This window comes from Gavia stellata, chromosome 15 (assembly GCF_030936135.1).
Source record: "Gavia stellata isolate bGavSte3 chromosome 15, bGavSte3.hap2, whole genome shotgun sequence".
Lineage (NCBI taxonomy): Eukaryota > Metazoa > Chordata > Aves > Gaviiformes > Gaviidae > Gavia > Gavia stellata.
Window position 1 is genome coordinate 18,444,221 of NC_082608.1, and position 22,896 is coordinate 18,467,116.

The window sequence follows — 22,896 nt, forward strand, 5'->3', positions numbered from 1 at the left end:
TTTCTTTTGCAGGTTTTAGGTGCTCGTCATCTCCCTAAACCTGGTAGAAGCATCGCTTGTCCCTTTGTAGAGGTAGAAATCTGTGGGGCTGAATATGATAACAACAAATTCAAGACAACAGTTGTGAGTGAGTATCTGCGGTTTTGTGTGTTGTAGGGATATGGTTATACTTCCAGTGCGCTTAAATAAAGTGAGTAGAGGATGACCACGAATTTATGTTGTCTGTAACTGGCCAGGAACCTATATAGGGAGGAGTATGTTAACTGTTGCTTTGGACTGATGAGTCATACAATATTATTCTCTTGCTTGCCTCAGGGCCAGTTAATTTGAGAAAAATCAATGTATATCAAATCTAGGGGGAAAAAAAAGTACTGTTGCAGTTTGGGGAAAAAAAAAAAAGTCACAATTCTGTTTATGTTTTTGCCTATGCATAAATTTGTGTATTTGCGTATTTAAAAAAAATGCTGTCTTGAAAGTGCATTTAACAGTGCTAGTCAGTTCCCAAAAGTCTGGCCCAAATGGGGAGTTACTACTATGAGATCCAGACTGTGGATGTGACTGGCATCCGCTTGGAGACAGCTTGGATATATAGGGTTATAAAGTAGTATAACTTGCAACGCAATAGAATTTTGATCAAAGCTCTCTCCTGGTAAGTTCTGAATAAGGGATGTGTGTTTGTGTGTACATGAGCTTCATTTAAGTGTATTGAAAGGGGGCAATATCTCAGCCACTTAATATTTCACCATTTAATATTTCTGGATGCAGTAGTGTTCCTCTAGAAGACAAGAGGCTTTGGTTCTAATTATCCAAACCATTGATACCAGTGGAAAATAAACACAGAATCAGGAACAGAAAGTGCATTGTGGCTCTTCAGTACTTCAGAGAAGAGGATTATGATTTTAACTCTTTGTGGGAAGTGACCAAGACTTTAGGGAGCAAACTCCCTGGCTGTGTCGCACATACCAAATTACTCAGTGTTCTATAAATGACTGTAAGAATTGGGCCATTGTACATCAGTCTTCCCAGTGCTTTTCATGCTTTTACTTTGATACAGAGCATGAGGCTCATGAATATGAGCAATGAATTAGCTTTTTTTTACAAATAATGTCCAAGGAGTTTTTATATATTTAAATACAAATGATAGCTTTTCTTCATGGATTTCCATCCTTGCCAAGTTTCCTCCTATTTCCCCCCACCCAAATAAAAAAATACAAACCTTCTGAAGCAATGTTACAACAGGAGACAGATGGTAAATAGGATTTTTGGGCCTTTGTATCCCCAGAAAATGTCCTGAGATACATACCCATATGTGAATGAAGTGAAATTATTGCTTCATACTGCAAATGTTTCCTTTTCGTTACAGATGACAATGGCCTTAATCCAGTTTGGGCACCCTGTCCAGAGCAAGTGAAATTTGAAATTTATGATCCAAATCTAGCGTTTCTGCGCTTTGTTGTCTATGAGGAGGATATGTTCAGTGATCCCAATTTCTTAGCACATGCCACTTTTCCCATCAAAGGAATCAAATCAGGTAAGATCACTGGGTATAAGAGGCTAAGTCAGAAAGATGCTGTTCAGCATTCTTGTATTGTGACTTTGCTCTCAGTAGCAGCTACAACATGCCAAAGGACAAGTGCTCTTTTGATCTGAGTTCCTTTAATCCATTGTTTATTATGATACTGGGTGTGTAGCATGTAAGCATTTAAAATAATCGTCTCAACCACTTGAAATTCCTTTTTTTTTAATTGAGATAGGAAAGCATTATGTAGAATAATTTGCACTGTCTTTACCACATACTCCATTTCAGCAACAGGGTTATGTGCTTTGCATAAAATCTGGGAAGATTATTTTTCTGTTTTGGTGTCAGTGCATTTGTTTTGTTAATTATCTTAGATGTGGACGTATGTAGAGTAAGTTTTCTGCTTTCCTCTGCTTCTGGCTTTAGTTTTCAAGAGCATGTGACAGCATGTGTTTCTCAGTTTTGCCATTCTTGCCTTTTGCTTTCCTGTAATTGTCATAGCAAAGCCTGTTCTTAGCAACGGAGCAGTTGAGCAGTGAAGAATCTGTTAGCCCTCAGGACTGTATGCACCATTTCTGTGACTGGAGATAACCCTTTGCCTTGACTCTAATTGTCCTTTGTATATGTCCCCCTCCCGCCCAGGTTTTAGATCAGTTCCTCTCAAGAATGGCTATAGTGAAGATATAGAGCTGGCCTCACTTCTGGTTCACTGTGAAATGCAACAAGTTCTGGTGAGAACCACTGGCGGGTTTTTGTGCACTTAGAGTGTATGTTATCAGTTCTTTGTGGAAACCAGGAAATGAGGATTCAGTTTTCTGTTCATGTCTGATGTGCTATTGTCAGGCATTTGTTCTGCAGGTACTGGGGAAGACCAATAACACAAATTGAGTTACTCTCCCTCTGGGTGGACAGATTACATAGTTGTTAAAAGAAACAATGCACTAACAAAGCCTCATTATCTCCACTAGTTTTTGTTGTAACAGCGTGGTCATTGTCTTCCCCTGTTAACTGACTGATGCCATGCAAAGCTAGCTAAATTCAGCTTTGACTTCGTAGAATAATCTTTTTTTAAATGTCTTACATAAAAAGAAATCACTTTAGGAGGAGAAGATAGTAATTTCTTCCAGTGTTTCTTTAAAATAAACAATCCATCAGGTGGAATACATATTCTGGTTCCTACAGAAGTGCTAATCTGCTTCTTTTAAGCCTCTCTAAAACACCTAATTGAGGTACTAGTATTTTTAAACATACAGGGGAAAAAATAGTGATGCATCCTTGCTCATGAAGCCAGGCATTCAAGTGGCTGATCTGTGAACAGTATTTGTTGTTGTTCCAAAGGTGCTGCTGTATATGTTGATTTGAAGCAGGATTATTCTCAGACTCTTTCTATCTCAATAATATTTTATGTAATTTAAACACACTGGTGTAGAGGCCATGTGATGAAAGTGTAAAGATGCTTCTGGTAAGGGGATATTTCAGGGTGCTTTCCAGTACCCTTCAGATTCAGAGGAAAAAAAAAAAGTCCAACTTCTTATTTGTAGTCTTTTACAACCATTCAGGCTTACACTGCAGTGCACACCAGTGTACATTATTTTTCCTGATTAAAACACCAACTTCTGCTAACTGTAAGTCATTATGTCTCTGGAGGGATTTGTGCCTGCAGTTGCATATACTGAAATGGAAATTACTGAATTCAGTCACATTCTTCTTCACAAAGGAGTGGCAGCCTTTTTCAAACATCCTTTGTCAAGGTTTTTGCAAAGCTACCTTCTAACACATGATTTAAAATGACTGTGTGTAATGACAGTGTTCGGTAGCCATGGTACGTTCCTTCTGTTGGCTAGCAAAGAGTCATGAGAGCAGGAGAGGGCTAGAAGCTGAGACCAAGTGTGTGTGTGTGTGTGTGTGTAAACAAGAGAGACCTATGTCCTTTAACGATAACGTTTAAAATATTCATATTTCACGGACACAAGTCTGATAGAGGAGGCCTGATAAACTGCTATTTTTTGGCTTGCTGCCTTTGAGAAAACTGGCAGCAACTCAGCATTGCCCAATATGTTGAGCATGGACATCACTTGTAGATATATTGCGAATTCCTCCTGCTGTGGTTGCTCTTCAGAAATTCAGATCATTATTTGCCTGGGGCAGGAGTAGCTCTTAAAGTGTTGTTCATAGCAGCAGTATGTCTCCCAATCTGTCAGCACCAAGTCCTTTGACAGTAGCACATTTCGCACTCTTGAAGCCCCTTTTGCTTGTTAAGCCAAATGAAGCTGCAGCACCACTCTGTATTTTACAATGTCTGATGTCTCTGGGTGGTAATGCAGTGGCAGGAGAACTTTCAAAAATTTTCCCTTTTGTTTGGCAGTCTGCAATAAACCAAGACTTGCCATAGTTAATCAACTTCTAGAACTTTTGCCAGATCATTCAAGAAGCATCAGAAAAGATCAAGGCTGTCTCCATCTGTTCTTCTGCCCTTTTTAAAAAAATGGTGACCCTCCATAAAATGATATAATTTAATAACAGGCCTGTTTATATACGGAGCCCATCTGCATACTCTTGGAGATGAAATACAAAATTATAAAAGGGAATTACAGATGGCTGTGGAATTTCTCAGGAATAGAGAAGCAAGAATATTGTAGACATAAGCATGCACGTTTGTGAATTATTATGTGGAGCCTTATGCAGTTTCTGTTGAAGTTAACCAGTTTTCTTGATATTGTAGAAATTGTACTATACTGAGGTGGTTGTTACATTTAGAAGCATGTCTTACTTGCTTGAAAATTGATTTACTTGCTTCAGAAAGCGTGTGTATCTCTTAAGCATTTTCTGATTACAACCAGCCTCAATGTTATATATGTTTTTCACATAAAGATTGAAGTGGACATTCTTAAATAGGGTTTTGAAGTCTAGCTTTGTGGATACACTTGCGTACAAGAACAAATAGTAGTACATACGCATCTTGATGATTACACCTACAAATTGGTAATTGGCAATCTGATTTCCCCTTTGCGATTTGGGAATATAAAGTTTCCTCCCCCTTTTAAAAAAAAAAATGAAAAAAATTACTTTTTAAATCTTAAGCAGTAGCATAGTACTGAGGCTGTTTCAGTTGCTTCAACCCATACCTGGGTAGGAATGTGTTTCAGGAGGAAGAAGAAGGTTTAGGGAAGGATCTTGTTGCCCTAACTGAAACCCCATGGGTATGTTGCTAACCTATCAATTTTCTAGGTCTGGACTGAGTGCAGAAAGAGGCATTCTTATTAGTATGCTGCCTCTGAAAATGTTTGGATTTATCACATTTATTGATTGCATGTCATTTCTTGTAGGATGAGTATCTTGTTTTGCTGATGATGTGAAAATTAAGACTTCAGCCCCGCCAGTACTATTCCCCTCTAGTAACTCTATAAAGGAGACAGCTTTTGCATCCATAGTTTTGAAGTATTAAAATAATTTGAAGTCATAAAGGGAATCATGATGATGATTTTATGCTTGTGGAATATTTTGAGACCTACTGTGGGCCGCATCCAACAACAGAAACTCAAGACTGCTGCAAATTATTTTTCAAATACTTAGTCAGTTCCTCTGCAAGTATTGAATGGTCATTGCTACACAGAAATACAGGATCTGTTCTTCTTTCTTGATCATCTGAGTACTTGCTGCTATTATGGGTCATGTTTGCTAGTCAGTATTTTGAAAGTACCAGGATTGGTAGTGTGTCGTGTAATACACATATACGATGGAAGAGTTAAAAATTAAACTTTTTAAAAAGTAATTTTTAAACTGTTATAAACTGATAACCCATCACGATATACCATTTGCTGTCCTTTCCTCAACAGACTGACATGCTTTATTAGGGAAAAATATTCCAATGGAAGTGTTTAGATACACACATTTCATGACTTGTGTTGGAATGTCCCTGATGCCCCCATTAGAGGGTGTGGCTGGTCATACTGTGGGGCTGAGGGTTTTTTTAGTACTTTGTTTGTTTGTTTCTGTAAACACTCCAGAAACATCTTATAAAACTAGTTTTATATATAAAGCTAATGGAATGTGTTTAGGAAAACAAAATAATCCCTCAAACTATGTTGATTCTATGTCATTTTGGGTACATGTCTTACAAGTTACATTGATTTCCAATATTCTTTTGAAGGAAAGTGAAGAAGAGCTTTATTCCTCATGTCGGCAACTTCGGAAGCGCCAGGAGGAGCTTAATAACCAGCTGTTCCTTTATGACACCCATATGAATTTAAGGAATCCTAACAGAGATGCTATATTAAAAGAATTCAATGTGAATGAGCACAAACTACAGATATATCAAGAGACGTGCAACCGCAGGTGGGCTGATAATAATTTTTCTTTCCAAGGCAGATCTAGCTAGACATGATTTATGGTAAAGAAATCTCAGATTTATCAAAATGAGCATCTCAAGAGTGGCGAGGGTAGAATGAGCATATCTGAAGCAAGGAAGCACTGCAGTGAAGCAAGGCCGGGCTGCAAGCCGCTAGAGGCCAGCAGATGCTGTGAAATGTCTGCTCAGTGAAATCTCAGTTTCAGCGATCGCAGTGAAACGTAATCCTGTGAGTTTATATTCCTCTCTCCTCCTGCTTTCCAGGAGGAAAGCCTGGAAGTATATACAGCCAAATAAATAAACCACCTCACTTCAAAGTTATATCACTGGAAATGTCGTTAGTGTATTAGATATGTGGGAACAGAAGATGCTTCCAGATACACAAACCGCAAAAGATAAGAACAGTATTGAGTTGTAACAGCATAGAATTGTCAGTTAAATGTCAGTACACTATCCAAAGCTTAGGGGAAGGATCTTTCTCCTTTGCTGCCACCTTTTGGCTGGGTGTGAGGGAGACAGACAGAGGCTTCATGTACCACGAGGAAGTCTTGAGTAGATCTCAAGATGGGATGGGAGGAAGACTTTTCTTTAAATGTTTTTTCCCTTTTTTATGTGTGCTGAACAGCTGCATGAATCACTGGTTTACTCCCATTTATTGAGGAAAAAAATTGCAATGCTTGTTGCTGATACATTATTTGTCGTTTGTATCTAAGTAAATTGAACTTGGTAGACTGTTTTCCTCCGAGAAATTCCTAGTAGACTTGACTTTATCCTTTTCTTTTCCCTTAAGATTAAAGGAGAAGAAAGTCAGTAACAGCAAATTCTACTCTTAAAGCAATCATTCTTTGAGGCGAGCTTTATGGTGCAATTCAGGAAGAGATACTAATTTATCCTGGCCATCCTACTCAATGACGGTCTCATCAGACTGAATGAATGGAAGAAGAGGAGGAGGAGGAAAGATGGGTTTCCTTAATAACTTCTTGTTATAAGAAAAACTGTTTTAATTCCTAATAATTTATATTCTGTACAAAGCATACCCTCTGTGTAGGCCAGACCTTCTCTGTGTTCAAGATTTTTAAAATTTGAGGGCATGTCATTGGCTAGACCTCACTTCTCATTATCAATACCTGAAGTATAATTGTAAATCATCTACTATGTTTGTGTACACAGGCTATAGATAAGACATTCACAACAATTTGCATACATGGAATCACACCACTTTAACAATCTGGTTTCTTAAGATGGACTGGTAGTGAGTTTTTAATTTATTAAATACTGTAAACGCACTTCTATACCAGCATTGTCACGTCACGTATGTTACAGTGCCCAAGGCAGCAGATTGTAATTCTGATACTATATAAAATATTTTGGGCAGCTGATAGCTCATACTGTATTGTCTCTTGTTAAAAGTTTTCTGTTACATTTTTGAGAACTAGATAGTATGTTAATTTTGTTGAAACCAAATATCCTCTGCGACTGTAGTTGTGTTTTTCCTGTTGAACTCTTTGTAAAGTTTTAAGAAAGGAACGATCTGTGAACCTGTATTCATAGCTTCTGTGAATCTATGTTCACAACCTCAAAGCACTGGAAGGAACAGTTTTAAGATACGCAGTAGGAAATATCTGTTTGTTTGAGGAAAGGAAGGGTATTTCAAATTCTGAAAAACATTTACTTTGGTATAGTATAATTTTGCAAGTCCTTTCAGCTGCTAATGTGCTTAGAAATGAATTTTTCAATGAACTGTCCATTTTTAATCTTGCAGTCCTACTTAGACAATAGCATCAAATGATAGTGTTCTGTAAATATAGACTGTTCTCCCAAAATGTATCTAATCCAAGAATGACAGTATGCACAAATATAGAGGTACATCATTCTTACGGCTTTAATCAAATGAAGAACATGGAGCTACAGATGAGAAAACTTGTTAGATTAGCAAGTGTGTTTTCTGGCCAGAGACAAACCAAAGTCCTTCGATGGCATATTTAACACCAGTTGTCATAATTTGTGTTTGTGTTGGTTCTTTGTGCTAGCACTATGTTATTACTACCAAATTCCTAGTTGCTTTGTCTCTACATGGGTGGAGTTTTGCTGTCTGTATGCTTGACTTTAACTTTCAAATGTGTGCAGAGGAGTTAAGTTTTTCTGTCTAAGTGACTGCCTGAGGCATAAAATGCTGCATACATAGTGCTGTATTTCTGATCACAGAAAACTTGCATGGTTTTGGGATTCATGGCCTGATGAAGCTGCCTCAGCAATTTTCAGTTTCTCTTGCTCCCCACGCTATGACTGCTGTTGTTTCAAGAGGCACTTAATTTATGCCATTGTGCATTCACAGATGATAGCTTGAGGAACCCCCGTGAGGTTTTAGTTATTCTGTAAAGACAGTCTTGTCACAAAGATGAAAGTGCTATGATAGTGTGTCCCGTAATGGGGTGGCTTCTGTAAATTTTTTATTATAAAGAAATTAATTACTAATCACCCAACTGAAAGAAGAGAGCAAAGTTAAAAGCAATTCTCTGCTTTTCTTCCTCCTGCCTGAAATCTCTTCAGGCAGGAGGTGATTGACCTGTTGTGATTGACCTGTTCAAGGATTAGACAGGTGCGAACCCCCCTCAAACAAAGAAAAAAATCACATCAACTGTGGATTTGGGAGGTGGAGCTGTAACCTAGACTGCTGTATGAAGCTGGGCTTATCTGCAATATCCAGGTGTAATGGGATGATCCAGTTGCTGTTCCTTGAGGGGGGGAACTTTTGGTGTGCATGCATTTTGTAGCATGTGCCGGGACGTGGTTAGTTTGTCATATGATCAGTCCCTGTGCTAGATATTTCATACAACAGCCTTCATGATTCCCCTTGAACGTTTTGAGAACACTGTGTTGTCAGTGCTGATCAGACAACGTGGCCCAAGGCCTTGTCTGGAAGATCCTGAGGTTGTTGCTATGGGTGGGACAGGATTTATAGGCAGCTGAGTACCAGCTAGGTTTGAGCTGATCACAAAAAATAGGAGACTACAAGATGCTAGGGGTGAGGGAGATCAAACCCTAGAGCTCACGGCTGTTGCTGTGGTGGGTTTTTTGTTTTGTTTTGTGGGGATTTGGTTTGTGTGTGTTTTTTGGTTTTTTTTTTTTTTTTTTAAGCTCAGTTCCAGAGGAGACATAACCAAATTGTCCATTTGTCCTGGCTTGTTTGTTGGTATGTATATTCCTGACACAGGACAGCCATTGTGTGATGAACACGGGAGTTTCTTGTGCTGCTGCTGTGCAAATATTTAAGAATTAGCACATTTTATTGTCCTTTGAAAAGTCTCGTGCACATTCTCCATACATACGTGATGTTAAAAGTTATGAGGCACTCCCTCAGTATTTATGAAAATGCATTTCATTTTACAGTAAGACTTTTCCCCAGAGTGTAATGTTACACTGTATTCAGAAGGAAAATACTGCATTGGCTGTTCTGTTGACTTGTAAGTGAAGGGCAAGGCTATGTACTAACTCTTGTTTCTTGTGTTCTGTGTTTTAACTCCAACTCCACCTCTCAATTCTTTGTCAGGGCAGACTCTGTAGCAACTTTTTCAGTTGCAACTGTTTTAATATGAAAGTAGGTTTGAATGTGTGTGCTAATTTTATAATCTAGGAGGAAAAACATTTATAAATTTTTTTGAAGTTAACAATATCTGTTAAGTTGTTATATTCTTATAGAAACTGTTCTAAATCCTTAAAATAACTTATTTTTAATAAATAATTTTTGATATCTCAGTAGTGATGTGAATGATGCCAGATGCTTCTTTGTTTAAGCGTTGCTCATTGAATTTCTTGAATTCTGCCAGTCATTTGAGACAGTGAGAGTTCTTACTGAAAAGTGGTCTGCTGGTGCGTTATGGCGTGTTCTGCTAGAGTTTGGAGGAAGAGCATTTCTGTGTTTTTAAGATGAACTGAGTTATTGATAGTTTCCATAGACATGGTTTTTGTTGCACCTCATCTGGCTGCAAATAAGCAGGACAGAAGTAAAAGGTCAAAGATCATGTTTAACTTGCAACTCCTAACCGACCTTTTTCAATGATAGGTAGATACAAACTTCAGCCCTAGTAAGCATCAGATTTGTATCAACTGAAACAATAAAGTCTGACCAACACGGAGATTAAGTCTGTAGTAATTTGGAAGAACAGTAATCTTGATGTTCACCATAAAATTTTATCAGCACACTTTCCACCCATAAGGTTGCATGGGCAGAAGTCTTGCTGGGTGAATGCATGCTGTCTTTATGTTGTGATTTTTTTTTTTTTTTCTTTTTAATTGTTGGGAGTCTTGGGAACAAAATTGTTCTCAGTCATTTGATAAAAATTATATGCATATTGAATAGGAATCAATATGAGGTATCTGCAGCCTAAGTCTTCTAGGAGGTACTTGGATGAGCCAAAGGGTCTTTATCATCTTTGAATTTGTGAGTATTGGTATGCATGAGTTCTGAAGTCCAAAAATGTGCTTCATTCAGGTGTTTTGTTGCCTATATTCTTATTTTTTCCACCCCAATGCATCTATAAGTTTCTCTGTTAGAAACATTTTTTCTGTTTTGCAGTTCTCAAACTAACTGTCTAGATGGTGAGATGGCATTAGCTATGTACCAGCAATTACCTTTGAATTCTCTAAACTAGTTGTAAAAATCTGAATGCAGCATGGAAGCTGAAGTACAGTTGTTGAATTCTGTTGTAGTCTTGTGTTAGCATTTCTAAGTGAAATCCAACTAGCTGACTTTGTTCCAGACTGAAATTCCATTTATATCATTGGAAATAGAAGTTAAATATAATGAAAATTAACCTTCAGAGTCAGTTGGGAGCCAAATTTATCTTCTGATCCGTAACAGTATTTATAAACATGCACAGCTATTAGTTTTAAAAGAATTTAAAGTGCAGTTTCATTCATTGCTAGGCTACATTCTTAGCTGTTATTCCAGCAAAACAGGGAACCATAGGCTTGACTAAAATAAAGCAGAAGTAGTTCCCTTAACACTTTTGTACTCCTGAATTGCAAATTACAGAGTCACAGAATCACAGAATGACAGGGGTTGGAAGGGACCTCTGGAGATCATCTAGTCCAACCCCCCCTGCCAGAGCAGGTTGACCTCGAACAGGTTGCACAGCAATGTGTCCAGGTGAGTTTTGACTATCTCCAGAGCAGGAGACTCCACAACCTCTCTGGGCAGCCTGTTCCAGTCCTCTACCACCCTCAAAGTAAAGAAGTTCCTCCTCATGTTTAGATGGAACTTCCTATGACCAAGTTTGTGCCCGTTACCTCTCGTCCTGTCACAGGGCACCAAAGAAAAAAGACTGGCCCCATCCTCCTGGCACCCACCCCTTAAGTATTTATAAGCATTAATAAGATCCCCCCTCAGTCTTCTCTTCTCCAGACTAAAAAGACCCAAGTCCCCCAAAGATTCTTAAACTATTCACTTAAAACATCGGCATCATTCTTTATAGTGAGGCACCTATCAATTGGTAAATAATTTTAAGGACTAGGAAAAATTGAAGCTGTGCTATATTTTCAGTTCTGCTTTTTCAGTTTTTAGATGCATTTCTGGTAATTCACTTTCAGTAAAACAGGTAATAGATTAAAATTTGGAAACAGAAACAACACTTGAATTAATTACCTTAATTTACTTAGCTATTCATGCAAAAGTAGTAATAACAAATAAAAAACAGGAAGAAGGAGAGAAAATTCTCATTGTAAAATACTTAAAATAGAGCAGCTGTGACTGGCTTTATACATATGTAATTTTCAAGCAATTTTAAAGTACTTCCTTAAGCCACAGATTTGCTGTTTTCATTTTGGAAAGAGGGAAAGTATCCTTCACCTATTCTGCAGTCAGGACTTTGCTTTTTTTACCAGATGGAGCTGAATGAAAGGGAATTAATGAATATGCCAGTACACTGTTGATGGGGTCTGAAACAGCCGCTGCCTGTTTCTCCTAACAAGTACCTGATTTAGTAGCCTGTGCTCATGCAGAAGTCATGGGCTGTTAGGACAAAATAATGCCTCCTATGCTGTTATCAGTGAAAAGTTCTGTCCTTGACTCTAGACAAATGAAAAGGTTCGTGTGTTGAGCTCAGCTTCTGCAGGAGTTCTGGTATTCGTGGTTTGTTTTTTGGGTTTTTTTTTTTGTGGGTTTTTTTGTTTTGTTTTGTTTGTCTTCTCAGGAGCTTTCTCTTCTGTTGTTCCTAAAAAGCTCTCCAGTGCTTTAACCTCAGCCAGCATTAACAGTGTGGGTTTAGGCTTCATGACTTTGGGACCCTTTCATAGATTTTTCCGCCAATGCCACTACTGAGATAATTATGAATGGCAGTAGCTGAGTTTTGCTAATAAAAAGATCACAAATAGCAGAAGAAATTCCTCTAGGGCGCAGGAGTTATGTTCAGTATCTTAAAAGGATCTTTTTACAAGACAGCATGAAATACCGAAGCTATGGTCTGTGCAACAGGCTTGTGCAATTTCTTGTATATTTTGGTTTTATCTGTTGCTTCTGCTGGTATTAAAATTTCTTAATCTACTTCTGATAACATTGTGTCAAAACCAGAGAACTTAAAGGGGAAAATAACCAAGTGGTTTTCACTTGAAAAACAGGGCCTGTTGGAAAGAGAACAGCGGTCCAATGCTTTCATGAGGTCATGACTGTCTTCTTTGCTGTTTTATTAAAAAGAAGGTTTCTTCTTTCTGCAGACTATGATGATGTATATTGATGACTTCTGGGAAGTGGCCCTTCAGCCATCAGCACTCTGTTGGAGGCACATAAGCTCTTTATAAAGGAGCACAACAGTGCAACACTCCTGCCACATAAACACCGCTGCCCTGGACCCCCCCAATTTATTTGCTATTATAGGGGAAAAAAAAGAAAAAAAAGTTGAGTTCTCTTTTGAGCAGTCCCTCAAGCTAAGTATTAAATTTAGTTTCTTTCATGGTGTACACATTGGTAGGGATCATGAAGGAGGAAAGTCAGATTTCAAGCAAAACAATACATGTAGTTATCAATACTGATTATTTTTTTTTAAAGGTAAACTTCTCAGGAAAAGAACTCAACATTCAAAAAATAATGCTGTCATCATTAACTACAAAAATCTCCATCTTCTAAACATGGGTGGCAGTGGACTTCTAGCTTGGTTTCTCTATTTAGGCAGTTTTGTTTTCTGAGATCCTTTAACAATGTAGTAGAGCTATTGTCTGTCTCTTCCTCTTTACTGCAATTTAACTGGAGAAGTGGAGTTTAACAGAACTGAAGTAACTGGAACTTACACAAAATTAATTTAAGATCAGTGTAGTTTCACTACAGTGGAAAGACTGAAGTTTAAAGAGAAGTGTGATCTTCTTGAAAGACTGTCCTTTTATCAAGAAGTACTGAAACTGTAATGCTGATGGGTTAAGGGAAAACAACTTTGTGATTTAACATTTTGATGTGAAGTTTCTCAGTATCTCTTCTTATATTAAACTGACAGAGATGAGGGAGTTGCTAGAGACAGTAGAGACCTGTACTTAACAAGGTCTTATTTTCTATTCTTAAAAGTCCGTAAAATTATGAGTTTCATTGTATTGTTTATCATCCTACTACAAAGGTGAAGTTCTATTCAAATGGTGTCAGGTGTTAAAGAAATGTTATTAAAGGCTAAAAATGTTTTAAAAACAGTGGAACATGAATGTAATTCTTACCAAATGTCTTTCTTTGATGGATTATTTGTTTAACCATTCAGTAATGCTGGGAAAAATCATAGGTCTTATTTATGAATGCACTTTAGCTAGCTCATTCATTTTAAACAGGTGTATTTTACTGTTAGAAAAATCTACAAATCTGTGCTGCTTCAAGCCCTTTGCTGTAACTTACATTAACCATTGTGCATTTTCCAGAAATGTCATTAGATATCACTGAGTTAACTCAGAAAAGCATACCAGAATGTATTCATTAGAAAAAAAAAAAGAAAGCATTTATTTATTGTCTAGCAGTTTATCAGCTGATCTTGGTTAGGCATACATACGTCCAAGCTGGAAAACAGTATTTAGTTTTGGAATGTGATCAAAGAGTAAGTTTATTCTCCTCTGGATCACGTAGCACAAACTCTTTAGGGCAGGGATCGAGAATATAACCCCATCAGGGAGGAAGAAGTGTCAGTCTAAGAACATTTGTTCCATTCACTGTGGTGTGCTGTTGTACCTGAAAATAAAATGCTGTTTGCAGTAATACTGAGCTTCATCTCATTAGTGATCTGATCAATTCTACTTTGAAGAGGAACTATGTGTAAAAATTACACCTTTTTATTCAGCAGTTCCGTTCCTTGGGGATAAAACTGTTAAAGATATTTACCTGAATGACACAAAGGTGTATCTTCTTGGTTTTTTATTTTTTTATTACCTGTCTGTCAAAACCAAGAGTACTTAGAGAACATAACTAAATTCTGTCCTCCATACTCAGTGTTTCATCTTTCAGAGTGAAAATGTAACTGCAGATGGAAACCATGAGACCATCACAGCAATCAGCAGCAAGAACAGTCCTCCATCCCTAACAAGATGCATAATGGTATACTTTCTCGGCTTTGGTCCGCATCCCTGAGATCTAAACCACTCAACCACTTCATTTAGGGTATATTGCTGAGGCTCATACCCCAGCTCCTTTCTGGCCTTCTCCATGCTAAAATAGTGTGTGACACCAGTTTTGTAAACCTCTGTGCGAGTGAGGAGAGGCTGAAAATTATAAAGGTGTCCTACAAGAAAATGAACTACTTCAGTAAGGAATGCAAAAAAATAGACAAGGGAGAGAGGAAGACGACAGGTTGGGAACTTGTAACCTAAACCTTCCACTAATGGTCGGAAAAATTCAAAGTTATTTACAGGCCTGCCATCTGAAATAAAATAGGCTTGGCCTGCAGCTATGTGCTTTTTGTTGGCTTTGAGGGCCTCAGAGGCAAGGATATGAGCCTGAACTAGATTGTCTACATGTACAAATTCTACTAAACTAAGAGGATCTCCATATACAAATTTAAACAGTCCCCTTTCAATGTAACTAACTATTCTTGGAAGATGTCTTTGTTCTCCAGGTCCATAGATGCCTGCTGGTCGGAGAGCACAAGTCCTTAATACACCTTTCCCATTTCCAAGCTCAACACCATTTGCCTCCAGCACCTTCATTTCAGCTAAAGATTTGGTCCGGGAGTAGTGATCTGGATGAAGGTGAAGAGGTAGATAAGGCAGAGATTCATCCCCATTTTCTATAATCTGGCCTCCAAATATAACGTTGTATGTACTTGTATAAATCAGACTCGACACTCCTGTGCTCCTGCAGGCTTGGATGACGTTTTCTGTTCCCTTCACATTAACATCTTCTATAAGTTTTCGGTTCAGCTGCTCCCTGCCAGACATTCCATAGGAAGCAATATGGAATACGCAGATTACATCTCTAAGAGCCTCTTCCACTTCAGACAGGCAACAGACATCCCCTTGCATGAACTTTATTCCTTCTGGCATGGTTTGAGGTGGCTTCACAACATCAAAGAGAATCACATCAACTCCCTTTTGGTATATGGCACAACCTAAACTAAAACATGATAGAAATCATATGTTAGTATACATAGCATAATGATGCATGAAACACTTCAGCTGGAGGTAACAGAAGACTATTAACTATTTTAATACTGATTTTTTTCCTTTTTTTTTTCTGATGAGAGTTTTTTAAATATTCAACCATCTACTATGGGGAAGATTCAACTGTGATACTTTAGGTACTGAACTAATTTCTCATGCTCAATCAATACTTTGGAGAAAAAAAAAGGAAAAAAGAGGTGGAACTGCTATTAAGGAAAATTCAGAACAGAAATAACTGAAGTGCTTTCAGCAGCCTTTTGGAAGAACCCAGCTATTTCTCTACTTCTGTCCCCTATAGATCAGCAATAGCAAACCTTTCAGATGTAAACCTGTAGCCAAATATTATTTTTTAAAATCTTACTGAATTTATCTTATTGCTTTTGTGCCATCCCAATTCTGTCAGAACAATAGGTTGGCCTTTGCCGTTGTGTTTGAAATGTATGGAGAAGAGGAATGAGCAAGATTCTTCTAAGCTGGTATGAATACTTTGCCATCTGTCTACATTTTACTCCAAGTCACAGGTATTGACACAAAGTATAAATCTAGTATTCCTCTCCCCCTTTCCTACAACTGTTGTATTTCTATAGTGCTTGAAGGGGGAGACAGTGGACGAAAAAGCCAAGCAGAAGGCAGATAGGTATCTCCTGAGACTTCCCCCCCCGCCTTGAAATTTACTTTTTGGTCATGACTGTAATCTCTCTCACCTACGTAAGCAGTTATAACTCGGAAGGTACTCTAGAAGATAGTCTAAGGCTCAAAACAGGATTTTTTCTTTACACGGCCTGCAGAGCCATCTACAGTTAAGGGGAAATGGATTTCACTGAATATGTACCTTTTTAACAACTCTAATCCTAAAACATCACTGTCCATAAAAATAAATATATTCTTGAGAGTAGAGAGCAGCTGGAGTATTTAATCTATATGGTTAAGCATGTGTGTAACTATTTGCAGGCCATGGCCTACTGTCAAAAGAAAGATCTGCACACAAGTGTAGGCTTGCTCTTCAGAGTAGTCTAAAAGATGATCTAAATCCCCATTACAAAGGTGACTGGACAGGTAAATGTCTGCAAGTCAGTTGATGCTTAACATGTGGATGCAGAATAACATATTTACTGAAAACATGTGGAAACAGAATAACACATTGTTTAAAACTGAGATCCAAAATGAATCCCTTTTACAGACGGATTTTGTTGCCTCACCAGCAGCACTCTTTTACATTTATTCTTGTATGTAATAACCATTCAATGCACTAACCGGAAGCCAAAATAACCACCTCCTCCAGTAATGAGGACTGTTTCCTTGGCAGGATTTTCTGGTTCCATCCTCTTTCTTTTGGCACTATTTAAGGAAATTGACCTATAAAACACATTGTAAATACACACATTAAAATCAATCGGAGTTTTAATGTCTCTACACATTCAGTTATTCCCAGATCTACTTCATGGTTTAATTGAAGCCCTTCATTTCACCATCTGCTCGGCTAGGCAGGTTATACTTGGAGAAAAGATGACTGCTGTGAAAAAAGCAAACATATAGCTGTCGTTACAAAGAGTTAGTTACGTTTTCAACTTCCCTCCCCAGGCCTCGTTCTGCGGCTATTCCGTGTACACCGGCTGCAGTCGGAGCACTACGGACAGGTTCGGGGCCCCTCAGCACGGCCACCCCGCCCAGGACACAGCGCAGGGCCGCCGGGACCCTCTCAGACATGACCCGCAGGGAGCTCAGGCCCCTCTGAGCCGCCCCCCGGGGGCGGGCAGGGGGCTCGGCCGCCTCCCGCCCGTACCTGCTCTGCCGAGCGCCGCCGCCTTCTCGGAGCGCCGCGCTGCCGCTGCGACGGCGCCGCTGGGCTTGACGGGAAATGGAGTCTCGGCGGGGGCCGAGCGACAAGATGGCGGCGGGGCTGGGGGGGGGCGGGAAGCGCGGGGAGGGCGGTCTGACGAGAAGTCACTCGGTAGATGTTGAATTTTCGTCGCGGTGAACGGCGGTTAGTTGGAGTTTGCCGTGCTGTGTCAATTTGTGTGCCCGGAAGATTTTGCTTTTCCCCTTCTCTTCCCCTTCTCTCGGCTCTTAGTGTGAGGCACTTTAAAATGGAGAAATCTGTGGTTGTCTTTGAAATCTGAGCCGTTTCCAGCTGTGTCATGTCCCAGTGATTGTGCTCTTCCCTCAGTGAGTGCCTGCAAGTATCATCCCAGGGGGATAAGGCTCTGCAGAGGTCTGGGACAGTTGAGAGAGGCCTTGTGGCTAAAGAGCCCTTGAGCCTTGGGTGTTCCGGGTGGACGGAGGAGTTTCTGGCCTTGCTGCTGGACATGCTGGTATGGAGATGCCGCAGCTGCCTTCGAATGACCCGCCATGGCCGGGAGAGCTGTGCCCTCTCAGCGCCTTGGGGCCGAGGCCATGGCTGTCCCACATCCTGGTGCATCTGCCGCAAGCCTGTACCATGTAACACGCCAACAGAAGTCTGCTGCGCCTTGTGCAGAGGCTGAAATGTTTTTGGCAGTGGGAAAACAACGCACAGTGCTGACTGACTGCAGCAGAGTTGCTCCCGAGTTAAGCATCAGCAATCCACTGCAAGCAGTCTGTGAGAGAGCCGTAATAGGAAAACAAGAATTATATTATCAAAGTCTGTTCTGTGGTATTTTCCCTTTTTCTTTTGCAGAAGTGTAAGTCAAAAAGTGGATTCAGTGTCAAAACTACTTAAAACACGCAAGTTTCTGTTTTGCAAAACCTTGACAGAGGTAGACGCAGTATGCTGTGTTTTGATTGTGATTGATGGATGGCAAGAATTAAAACTAAGCGGATTCTAAAAAGAATTCTGTGAGCATTAAACAATTTTTTTAGCAATGATTTCTTGCTGGTGAACCTCTGTGACTCTTAAATAGCAATTTCAAGCGTTGAGCCTGCGCTGTACAACCTGACTATGCAGAGCTGCTGCATCTATGTAGACATGCAGAGTGTCTGGTTTGGAGGGCATCCTTCAATCATAGCTGATTTCCCTGCCTGCTGTCTGCATGGGCAGAAGACTGGGTTTGAGGCAGCCTTGAAGCATCCCGTAAAATGCCATGCAGACATATAATCAGTGGTATGTTCACAGAGGTATGAGAATCCTAGCTCAGACGCAGGAAAATCACTTATGTATCCCTAAATACTAAATATAAGAATTCTGTAGTGCTGCATATGCCTTCTGGATTTATGCATAATACCTCAATCTACTTGATGAAGATTTTTAGAAAATTTTCCCAAGTGTTCAGTCACCTGGAAAGTACAAGAGAGTCCTGAATTTTCCCTGAGAACTGATAACACAAAGTGTTCTGTCTTTTAGGAGTCTCACAGTAGATGATGACAGTTGATGCCTGTCTGCTGATCAAACAGACTGTGTTTGAATGGAATATGGCAGAATTGCAGAATAGTGGAGGTTAGAAGGAAATGCTAGAGATTGTCCAGTCAAAGCCCCTGCACAAAGCAGGATCAGCCAGAGCAGGTTACTCAGGACCGTGTTGGTATTGAATATCTCCAGGAATGGAAACTTCACATGTTCAGCCACTTTCTTCTGATAGCTTATAGAACTTCATACTGTCTGAATGTCTCTGACTGTGCATTTCATGTTGCGTGGGTAAATCCTTGTATTTGAATAGGCAGCTGTTAACCTCAGGATGGCTTTTTGTCCTCTGGGCTTTGTGATGCATCCATGCAGGATTGAGATCTCTCTCTCTTTCTACATTCTGCTTTTTCCTGCTTTCTGCCTGCAATGTTATCTACAGTGAGAGAATTGTGTCAGATTATCTTATAATTAGAGTAAATATTATGAATATAATAAAGCTGTAGTTAAGATACTGTAAAGCTTCTGCTCTTAAACCACTATCAGTTTTATTTCTCATTATAGTACATAGTCCTTTTTGGCTTCAAAGAATAGTAAGGAACATTCATTCCTTCAAGATGGTGACATCTTGGAAAGCTGTGGGTAAATATTGTCCTCATTTTACATTGGCAGATTTGATGTTAAGACTTGACACTCTCAGATCTCATCATTTTGCTCAACCCATTTGATAATGCTCTTTCATTTCCTGTGAGACCCTGCTTTACCGAAGACTTTATGGAATTTCTGAGTGTATCATAAATTCCATGCATCAAATAAATGGACTTCCAGTTTTTCTTTATATATAATGGAATGTTTGTCCTGGGATTGTTTCTTTTTTTAAAAAAACATGTAAACCTGGTCTCCACTAGCAATTTTAACTTTAAAGAGCCTTGCATATATCGCAGCATGCAGAGAATCGGACTATGTTACAGTCACTTGAAGAGATCGCATTGATACATGGAATTGCAGGCTAGGGCAAGATCTGTCAGGATAGAACCACTTGCAGTGTAAATGGGGTGTTACTTGCCACAACCTGAGTTGCAATGAATCTGAAATAATGGGCTGCAAAGAAATCCTTAAATCAGCAACTAAACAGAGCTAAATAAGCAGCTGTAGTGAACAATGCAAGTTAGGAAGAATGAGCAATGAAATCATTAATTATTCTTTCATAGTATGTTATTTCATCTGGTTCCCTTTGCAATTTAAAATACTTAACTAGTAAAATTATTTTTGTTATAAAAATACAAAGTGTGCCAACTGTACTGTCTCAGGAAGCAGGGCAATATTTCATTTGGGGAAATAAACCTTATTCTACTGTTTTTGTATTATTTGATTGATTTCTTTTTGGTATTACTTAATGGTGCTTTATTTTTCATTGAACAATGAGATGAGAGAAGAGAACAAGACTTAAAACTAGGTCAGAACCAACCACATTAATGGTCTTACTAAAATGGTTAGAATAGTACTAAAAAGGTGAAAACAGCATCTACATTGTGAATGGAAGTAGAAAGAATTGTAATGTTAAAAATGAGAACCAAACATTCAATCTGGATTAGACTGGAATATTTTTAAAGGAGGACAGGGTTAGAGATAAAAACACGAGTCTGAGTTTTATTCTTGGCTCTGACAGAGGTTTCCTGAATGACCTTCAGAAAATCGATTTCTATTCTGTAACAAATGTGGCACTGCACTTCTTCACTGCCCGAGGTTGTGGTGGTGCTTGTTTCACTTGTGTTTCTGAAGCTCAAATTGGAGGTGCTGTGCAAATATTAATAAAGTAGGAAATCAGTTGTATGGAGCTTAAAGACTTTAGGCAAGTATGCAAGTTAGACCCTCTGAAAATGTTAACATTGACTTCTTCTTAGGGCACCTGTTCACTGTACAGTATTGTTTGTGGAAAGTGTCATACATTTGGTGATGTGGAGATGACAAACCAAAGTACTTACAGTTTCTTTTTCCTGTGAGTTCCAGTAATGGAAAAACATATCCTCTCTTTTCCACATTGAGGAAAGAAAAGGATTTCAACATTAATGGTATTCACTGTTTAGTGAACACCGTTCACTAAGGCTGATTAAAATTGTTCATCCAAACAGTTGCTTTATATCATTTTCCTAATCTAATTCTTCTGTGTTCTCTCATTTTAGGACATACGACTTCTTAAACATTTTGAGTCCTGACTAGGAGGAGCTGCGGGGAGTAGTGGATTCCTTATCAAAATAGGAATTCACAAAATGGAAGGTGGTTGCTACTCAACAGAGCTCTTGCAAAGGGTCAAGCTGTTTGCAGAATATTTTGAGATCTTTGGGTGAAGGAAGAGGTTAGGTTTATGTTGCACTGAAGATGTATGCCTTTGTTACATGATTCTTCCTAATACTGTCAAACAATGGCTGAATTCCATCTGCTAGTTCTCCGATCCTCTTGAATGTGGATGCAGATTTTGGGATGACTGTTAACCTGTAGCTAGCAAGTTCCTTTTCAGACACGACCAGAAGGAAGATCCAACAAAGAACCCATAGAGGGACTCATATGTGATGTTGGCAGCAGCAGTGCAGGGCCCTGCTCACAGGTTTCTGTCCCGCCTCGTTCGGTCAAGGCAGCCCTGCTCAAAGCTGTGCACAGTCAGGAGCCTTCCGTAGCTTCCTTCCACCAGGCGATGGCAGCAGCTCTGCCCTGTGGTGCTGGGTGTAGGAGGGTGCAGTCAGCTCTTCAGAAGGTACAAACTGGTCAAACTTCGGGTGTTTTCACCCCAAAAGATCAGGTTGGGTGGAAATACGGAGCAGCTGCCAGTCGAACCAGCTGCTTAAAGTGTCTGGATGATTCCTTTTGCCGTTATGTATTCTTCAGTGTGATGTGAGAGAGGGTGCTGCGGTACCATAGTGCTGAGGTAGCGCAGATATCTGACATCATTAATGTCAGTGTTATATTTTATGTCATGGTGCCAGTCCTTACAACTTAATTAACCAACTAGGTATTTCATGCAGCATATGAGTACTGTATCTTGTAAACAACAGGATGACACAAGTCAACTTTCTTGCCAGATAGCTGTTCACAGATCGGAACAACCTAAGCTCGGCAGTCATGTCCTGACTAACTTGAATTTTATGGCAGGGTTTCACTGTGGTCATCTTTAGTGCATTAGTTATGCAAAATCCTTACTATAAACGACACAGAAAATGCTTTGAATTATTTTTGCAAGGATTCTTAAAGCACAGACTTGGTTCTGAGGTGTCTATTCAGCAATATGAAGTGGTGCATGCATTCTGTGAAGTCATCGGAAATGAACTTCTTTTCCCTTCTGTAATGCTTCAAAAATGTAGATTACCGTATCTTCAAAAGTAACATTTAGTTATTTATCCTAAAAGGAAGGGAAGAAAGAAAGTTTACATATTTTAGGATAAGTGAATGGTTAGAATAGAGGACTGAGAATAACCTGTGTTCTCCCTTTTCACTTTTGATAACAAATAGGTGTTTGTGGTCTGTGTGTCCCTTTGGGTACGCTGCAGGGCACATTGATAACCCAGTTTTCAGAATGAGTGGATGTCAATCTTTATAACCTCCATGGAGCTAAACGGAGTCTCAAGGGACTCTTAACAGCCACTCCTAAGCATTTCAGTCTGGGTGTCTGAAGTAAGGGGTTGCTCCAACAATATTGATCTTAAACTCCCTTAAGTCTAGGGATTTTTTTTTAAGTTGTAATTTGACCTGATGTATTACCTGATGTTCTGAGGAGCTAATATCTGTTTGCAAAATACGTTGCAAACTTATTAGTACTTAACAGTATAAAAAGATGTTATGCAATATAATTGTGGCACCTTAGAGGTTAAAAGCCAAATTTTAGCCCATCCTGTAACTTCATGAATAATTTCAATAATGCAGAGGAGGTACACAGGACTGCAAGGGCTAAAGGACTGAGCCTCTTTGTACTTCAAAGGATTATATACTTTAAAAGTTAGTACATTAAGAAACATCTTATGAAAAGACCCGCAAAATATTCTTGAAAAGGCTTTCACAGATGTTTTAGATGTTTAGAAGTGAGGGAGGACAGGTTTTGGAATGCAA

The 22,896-nt window shown here is 39.2% G+C and overlaps 2 protein-coding genes across 2 annotated transcripts in view; one reads left to right on the forward strand and one right to left on the reverse strand.

The window, feature by feature from the left end:
* The window catches only part of PLCG2 (phospholipase C gamma 2), a 58,529-nt gene extending 51,713 nt beyond the window's left edge, over positions 1–6,816 (forward strand). Inside the window, exons 28-32 of the mRNA XM_009813452.2 lie at positions 13–127; positions 1,364–1,531; positions 2,162–2,250; positions 5,670–5,854; positions 6,658–6,816. Coding sequence (XP_009811754.1) covers positions 13–127; positions 1,364–1,531; positions 2,162–2,250; positions 5,670–5,854; positions 6,658–6,700 — 600 coding nt within the window. The 3' untranslated portion in view covers positions 6,701–6,816. The remainder of the gene's footprint in view (positions 1–12; positions 128–1,363; positions 1,532–2,161; positions 2,251–5,669; positions 5,855–6,657) is intronic.
* A 7,511-nt stretch (positions 6,817–14,327) lies between these two features.
* Positions 14,328–16,819, reverse strand: SDR42E1 (short chain dehydrogenase/reductase family 42E, member 1). The gene is made up of 2 exons (XM_009813453.2): positions 16,737–16,819; positions 14,328–15,435 (listed from the first exon to the last, which is right to left on the reverse strand). Exons 1-2 carry the CDS (start codon positions 16,802–16,804, stop codon positions 14,328–14,330), a joined length of 1,176 nt encoding a protein of 391 aa, XP_009811755.1. The 5' UTR covers positions 16,805–16,819.
* Positions 16,820–22,896: the final 6,077 nt, after the last annotated feature.

Excerpts from the sequence above, each read along its gene's own strand:
- SDR42E1 (XM_009813453.2), bottom strand. The coding sequence starts at position 16,804 with ATGGAACCAGAAAATCCTGCCAAGGAAACAGTCCTCATTACTGGAGGA. Across the intron at positions 15,436-16,736 it reads GGTGGTTATTTTGGCTTCCG|TTTAGGTTGTGCCATATACC; the intron begins GTTAGTGCATTG and ends ATCATGTTTTAG.